At 45.7% G+C, this 7544-nt stretch overlaps 1 protein-coding gene across 1 annotated transcript in view; it reads left to right on the top strand.

The window, feature by feature from the left end:
• Nucleotides 1-975: 975 nt before the first annotated feature.
• The window catches only part of Map2k1 (mitogen-activated protein kinase kinase 1), a 70367-nt gene continuing 63798 nt past the window's right edge, over nucleotides 976-7544 (top strand). Inside the window, exon 1 of the mRNA XM_032909280.1 lies at nucleotides 976-1381. Within this exon, the coding sequence (XP_032765171.1) occupies nucleotides 1302-1381 (80 nt within the window). The 5' untranslated portion in view covers nucleotides 976-1301. The remainder of the gene's footprint in view (nucleotides 1382-7544) is intronic.

The raw sequence follows: 7544 nt of genomic DNA, 5'->3' as shown, positions 1-7544 counted from the left end.
GTGTGTGTGTGTGTGTGTGTGTGTGTGTGTGTGTGTGTGTGTGTATGCACAGGAGTTCAAGTACCCTCAGAAGCCAGAGGCATTGTATCCACTGCAGCTGGAACTTATACATGGTTATGAGATGTCCAAACATGAAAGCAGGGAACCCAACTCGGGTCCTGGCAAAGCAATCTGAATCTCTGCCTTAGCTGCCCAGGCTACTTGAAACTTGTATTTGCCAAAAGGCTTAGAAAACGAAAAAGAGGATATGAGATTGGTTACATTTAGGTTGGCTGACCCATTAATTAGACTTTAATCTGCTCTCAAAATAGGTTTCACCAATTTACCACCTCTTCAGCACGGAGTACTCAGCTGTTTATCTCCATTTTAGTAGAATTAAAATTGAAAAATCATGCCAGTTTGGTTTAAGTAGTCTCTTGACAAGTTTTCTTTTGAGACTGTGTCTCACAACGTTTCCCTGGCTGTAGACCAAGCTAGCTTCGAATGCGTACGTATCAGTCTGTCTCTGCCTCTTGTATTGGAATTAAAAGTGTGTACACCTGGCTTTTGATCGATTTAGTTTTCGGTTACTCTATTCCGCCTGGCCTTAGGACACGAAAAGGGGCCCTTTTCTTCTTTATTTTGTACTTTTTTCTGGGTCAAAATGATCCAGCCCAAGGGAGAAGAGTTGAGATAAATAGGCCAAGCAGCCCTACGCAAAGGCACGATGACCTGCGTGCAAGAACTCCCTACAGCATTCACCTGGACACCGCTAGTCAGCAGAGGGCGCCTGGAAAGCCTCCTTTTAACCCCGCCCCAGGCCAGCGCGCCGCGCCTCCCGTGACGTATTTCCGCGTCATCTGCCGCTGAGGCTAGTCCCCATTGGCTGTCGGCAAAGCTACAGGGCGGAGTCAGGCGGGCGTGAGGGAAGCTCTGCAGCTCCCCGTGGGGGCGGGGCTTACCCATTTCCCCGCCCCTCCCTCGCCCTCCAGTCCCTCACTGGGACGTCTGTACGCGGAGTCTCTGTGCGGTGGCAGCGGTGGCCGCACTTTCTCCGGGTTGGGGCTGTAGCCGAGCTGTGGGGAGTGCGCAGAAGGGCCGCCCGAGCCCAAGGAAAGCGTGTGCTGAGGCGAGAGTCCCGGGCCGGCGAGCGCGCGCAGCTAGTTCTCCGCGTGGGTTGGGCGGAGGGTCCCAGGAGCGCAGCGCTGAGAGAGAGAGAGAGAGAGAGAGAGAGCGGCCCCGACTCTGGGCAGAGCCGAGGGAGGAAGCGAGAAGCGGCCGCGCGCTCCCTGCTGAGTTGCAGGCTGTTTCCCGGCTGCAAGATGCCCAAGAAGAAGCCGACGCCCATCCAGCTGAACCCAGCCCCCGATGGCTCGGCGGTTAACGGGACCAGCTCGGCCGAGTGAGTACCGGGAGTGGCCGGGAGGCCGCCACCGCCAGGCTAGGCTCCGTCACGTACGGCCCGGCTGGCGGGGGGCGAGGAACTCCGACCGCCAGGCTATCAGTGACTAAGCACTGATTGTGTGCCTGACTCACCGACCGTGCACCCTGCGAGTCCCGATCCCCCACTTTCCCAACTGTGTCTGTCGCCCCTGGCCACCAACATTAATCTTCGCCCAAGAAAACGAAACCTAATGCGTCCCCCCCAGCTATTACCTAAAGGGCATACTCTGGGATTCTGGCCTGTAACAGGACGCAGAGCAAATTCAGTTCGCTTCTTATTAGTCTTGGAGGCGTCCTCGGGGTCTGAGTGTGGACTTGGGAAGGGTGAGCCCCATTTACTTTTGGTGCCTGACACCTGTGGGGCCTTGTGGCCGGTTGATCGCCTGGCCAGCGGGGGCGTGTGTTCACAGATTTCCCCATGGCTTTTCCCCCGGCTCACTTTGGGGACTCCCTATCCGTGGCCTTTTTCTTGAGAAGTACCTTGCTCGAGGGACGAGTCTCTCCTCATCTGACCATTCATGCAACAGTTCAACCCCACACCAGTTATTCTCCTGGCTTTGCTTAGTTTACTGCGAGCCGGAAATTGACTTGAGGCATAAGAACGATGACCAGGGAAACAAAACCAAGGGTTGCTCGATATCTGCAAGCAGCCAGTATTGCTTACAGTCAGACAATGGTCTATTTCATAAGGTGGGTTTTCTAGGCCCACCTGTTGGGTTCCTTCTTCATCTTTTATCTGACGTCAGGAGACTTGAGAGGTATCTGATAAAATGAAAGTAGGGTCAGGTATTCTGCCCTTTGGAAATTATTGTAACTCCCCCCTTTCCCTAGATTTTAATAACTCAGGACCTGTTGGTATGGTGACTTTCACTGATACCTGTAGTGACGCAGGGCTGGTAGTGGTGGACTTGTGTGGGCTTAGCCAGATTAAGACTTACTTCAAACACATCTCTTCTTTAGGTCCTTGATGTTTGCCCTTGACGTTGGATTTGTAACATATGTCTTTGAGCAGCATTACTAGCATTTGTTCAGTTTGTATGTACAGCATTTCACCCCTTGTAAAACAGACAGCAAGCCCCCCTCCCCTCTTTCAAGGCAACTCTTTTCAAGATGGATGTTTTTGTGAGAGGGTGGAATGGGACAGGCAGGGTCTATATGTGTAACCCAGGCTGGCATAGAATTAGCACAAGCTTTTTTTTTTTTTAAATCATTAATTTTTATTATTATTTTATTTATTTACATTTCAGTCGTTGCCCCTCCCTTCAACCCCCCCCAGTACCTCATCCCATTCCTCTTCCCCCTTGCCTCTGAGACCTTACTTCCCCACCCCCCACCACCACCAGACCTCCCCTTTCTCTGGAGCCTCAGGTCTCTCTTAAGGGACCAAACTCATCCTCTACTACTGAGACCAGACCAGACAGACCTCTGCTATATATATGCCTGGAACAGACCAGTGTATGCTCCTGGTTGGTCTCTGGGAGCTCCCTGGGTTCTGAGTTACTTGAGACTGCTGGTCTTCCTATGGGATTATTCTCCCCTTTAGCTTCTTCAATCCTTCCTCTAATTCAACCATAGGGTCCCCAACTTTAGTCCAATGGTTGGATGTAAATTATATTATTTTTAATGATGCGTGTGTGTGTGTGTGTGTGTGTGTGTGTGTGTATGTGTGTGTGTGTGTGTGTCTGTGTGTGTCTGCGTGGGTATGTGCACATGAGTGTGGGTGCTCTTGGAGGCCAGAGCTATCAGATTCCCTGGATTAGTCAGGCAGTTGTGGGTGCTGGAAACTGAACTCGAGTCCCCTGCCCCTGCCAGAGCAGTGAGGGCTCTTAACTTTTCAAACTGCTGAGCCATCTTTCCAGCCCTTAGGATATGCTTTGTTCACTATAGATTCCTGTCAAAGGTTAGGGCCCTATCTATCTTCAAATCTTTGGTTTTGAAAGTGGAAATACCTGTTGTCATTCTCTTGTTAATTTTGACATTCTAGCTGTACTCTTGAAAAGGGAAGGTAGGTTTCATGAGAAGAACTAAATAGGATTCAGAGGAATAGCTCTGTAAAGTGTTTGCTGTGCAAACCTGATGACCTGAGTTCAATCCCCAAACCCTGTAATGGATGTAGAGGATCAACTCCTGAAACTTATCCTCTGACCACCACACAAATACTGTGTAGTGTGCATGCCACATTCATACATAAAAAGACAGTAAATTTTTAATATTTTTGTTTGTTTGTTTGAGGTAGGGTCTCACTAAGTAGCCATGGCTGTCCTGGAACTCATGACTGTTCTGGTCATAGACCAGGCTAGCCTCTAACTTGCAGAGGTCTAACTGCCTCTGTCTCCCAAATGCTAGGATTAAAGGCAAATGCTACCATACTTTTAAGTTTTTTTGTAAAAAAGAAACAGACTCAGGAATATAAGCGAAAACTACCTCTGAGTTGGATGGGATTGTGAGGTTCTTAACAGTAGTTCAAACAGAGATTGTGTGCTGGATCATACAGGATTTGAAGCCTGGGCTCTGTTACTTGCAGTTTGGTGAGCCTGGACAAGTGTCTTATGTTCTCTGGGCGTAGGCTTATTTGTTTATTTTTATCAGAACAAGTAGTCCTAATAATAGGACTAACTTATAGTAGTTGTGATTAAATGAATCTTCCGGAACAGTCCACGTCTGGAGCTTTGTGTTGGTTGTTGAGAAGGCTGGTAGACCTTGGCAGGTCATGTCGGTTGATGGGTCATGGGTGTGTTAAGATGCCTCTGGACAAACAACCTTTAGCTTAGTTTTCTGTGCAATCTGCATCTACCTCCATGACTCATTGCTGGGTGACAATAGGAGACATTTCTGTGTGGGCTGCTGGAGACAAACGACTGTTCCTTGTTTCCTAGCACTAATGGGGCGAGGGGGGACAGTGTACCGTACACCTCTTCACATCTCACCCTGGGGCATGTTTCTCAAGCAAAGCCTCTCCTATCTTGGGCTGTCAGCAGAAAGATCCCTTGTGCTTCTGATCTTTGTGCTTACACCATGGCTGATTTCAAACAGGAGACAATGTGAGGTAAGGAAGAGAAAGAAGAAAATACCCAGTGAAGAATTTTTGGTGTAAAACTGTCAAGGTTGCTTTTCTCCTGATACTTTGAGTGCTTACTCTTAACATAGCACTTACTCATTCAAGGAAGAAGCTAGTAATATGGGCCTTGCAGTTTATGTAAGTTTTAGGGGGTCCCTGGGGGAAAATGTAGACGTTTCTTACTTAAAATATGGAGCATATTGCTAGAGTCCTAAGTATTATAATGAAATAAATTAAAAAGAAGGTTGCATCATTATTGTTTTTTTGTTTTTCCTGGTTCCATTGCAGTTAGAATAAAGTCCCAACTCATTATGCTGGGTGAGGAACTCTTGAGTAAGCCTGCCTATGCTCCTATCCCTGCCTGTGCCCCCACCCCTCCCTTCTCTAACCACATTTCCTGCAGCTTCTTTCTCCTGCCCTCTTTCGCTTCCTCCAGAGATGGACTGTACTCCTCCCTGCCCTTTGCACATACTGTTCCCTTTGTAGTTATTCTCTCTCCTTTTTCATTTCCTCAATAGAGAAGAAGCAGTTATCACCTTTGTCCTCATAGACCACCAGAAGAATGTCCCTTCCTCATGTCTCTTCATATTTTAAGATGCACTTACCATTGTGATTTTTGTTTTTTGTTTTGTTTTGTTTTAGTCTGGAATTGAACTAAGGGCCCTGCATATACATTTAGATCCAGTTCCAATTTTATAAAATTTTTTTAACCTCGGAATTGAAAAGTCCTTTATACCTGCCTTAGTTACAGTTACTATTGCTATGAAGAGACACCATGACCAAGGTGACTCTTATAAAGGCAGACATTTAATTGGGGCTGACTTACAGTTTAGAGGTTTAATCCATTGTCATCATAGCAGGAAGCATGGCAGCATGCAGGCAGACATGGTGCTGGAGAAGGAGTTCTGCATCTTGATTCAAAGGCAACCAGGAAAGACTGGCATCTTCAGGCAGCTAGGAGGAAGCTCTCTTCCACAATAGGTGGAGCCTGAGCATAGGAGGAGACCTCTAAAGCCCACCTCCACAGTGACACACTTCCTTCAATAAGGCCACACCTCCTAACAGTAGTACTTTCTATGGGCCAAGCATATTCAAACTACCACAATACCATAAACGTTAAGCACTGGGCTTCTTTTCTTTTTTTTTTTCTTTTTTTTTTTTGGTTTTTTTTTTCAGAGCTGGGGACCGAACCCAGGGCCTTGCGCTTCCTAGGCAAGCGCTCTACCACTGAGCTAAATCCCCAACCCCTGGGCTTCTTTTCTTGACCCAACACTCTGTGAACAGAAACTAGAATAGTACTTGGGACATCATAGGTACACAGTTGTTGAATGAACCAGAGTCAATAAGATATCTAATATAAGTAGGTGTTGTTGCATCTTTAATCCCAGCACTCGGTAGGCAGAGGCAGGTGAATTTCTGTGATTAGAGGCAAGTCTAGTCTACAGAATGAGTTCTAGGACAGCCAGGGCTATTACACAGAGTAACCCTATCTCAAAAATCCAAAATAAAATAAAGAACAAAATATTTCTAATATACAATGTGTTTAATAATTTTAATAAGCCTTTTTTAGACAAGGTCTCAATGTAGACTTGGCTGTTCTGGAACTAACAATATATATCAGGCTAGCCCTGAACTCAAAGAGATCTGTCTGCTTCTCACTTTAATTTATTTATTATTTTTTTAAAATAAATATAGTTACCTTCTTTATCTGTAAAGTGAGATGTTAATGGTTTATTCTGACCACCCTGGCCTGACCTGGTCAGGTCTTCAGTTTATTTATTTATTTATTTTTTCATTGTCACCGTGCTATAGGTTAGGCACATCTTCCTCTTAGAATGCCTGCTACTTGAACTTTCCTCTTCATTCTCTAACCCTTTACTTTGCCTTTTTTCGTTGTTGTTTGTATTGCTGGCCAGTAATATTACATAGCACATGTCTGTCTGTCCTCTGCCCTCACTAAAATACAGAATTTATCAGGGTTGGGCCTATGCTTTGTCCTTATGTGATTTGAAGAACAGCATCAAAATGTGTAAGTAAACTGGGCATGCTGATAATGCCTTTAATTCCAGCAGTTGAGAGGCAGAGGCCAGGGGATCTCGAGTCTGAAGCCAGCCTGGTCTACAGAGTGAGTTCCAGAACAGTAAAGGATACACAGAAAAACCCTGCCTCAAACAAAAGCAAACAATTTAAATAGAATATATTAATTAAAAATTTAAAAGTAAAAATAAATCATCTGCTGGTTAGGTGGTTGGACAGCTTCTACCTTAACTATTAAGCTAGGCATGGTGGCCTGTGCTTTTTTTTTTTTTTTTTTTTTTTTTTTTTTTCAGAGCTGGGGACCCAACCCAGGGCCTTGCGCTTGCTAGGCAAGTGCTCTACTGCTGAGCTAAATCCCCAACCCCGTGGCCTGTGCTTTTAATCCCAGTGCTTTGGAGGCAGATCAGGAAGATCACTATGAATTTGAGGCCAGCTCAGTCTGAATAGCAAGCTCCAGGCCTGCTTTGGATGTGTCATGAGACCCTGCATCAAAATAGTTGCGAGCATATGACTGACTCCCTTTCCAGAGGACTCACATTGTGGCTCACAACTGTCTACACTGCATGTATTTGATGCACAGACATACATTCAGGCAAAATACCATGCACATACAAATAATAAATGTTCAAAAATATTAAAGACAAAACAACAAAAAGAACTTAATAATTTCATTAGGGTTGTTTTCTATGGTCTTAGCAGTCCTGGAAGATGTGTAAGGAACATATATACATCTGTTAGTGTGAAGGCCCTTCAAGAAGCGGATATGAGAGTTGGGGATTTAGCTCAGTGGTAGAGCGCTTGCCTAGCAAGCACAAGGCCCTGGGTTCAGTCCCCAGCTCCGAAAAAAAGAAAAGAAAAAAAAGAAGAAGAAGCGGATATGAAAGGAAAGACAGGTTATGCCCTTATTTTGCAATGTTAGACATTGATTCCAGGTCCTTGACCATACTAAGCAAGAGCTCTACCACTGAACTGTATTCTCAGCCTTTGAGGAATATTCTTTTTTTTTTTTTTTCTCGGAGCTGGGGAC

This window comes from Rattus rattus, chromosome 8 (genome assembly GCF_011064425.1).
Source record: "Rattus rattus isolate New Zealand chromosome 8, Rrattus_CSIRO_v1, whole genome shotgun sequence".
In the NCBI taxonomy this organism is placed as follows: domain Eukaryota; kingdom Metazoa; phylum Chordata; class Mammalia; order Rodentia; family Muridae; genus Rattus; species Rattus rattus.
This window is presented reverse-complemented; position numbering and strand designations above follow the sequence as displayed.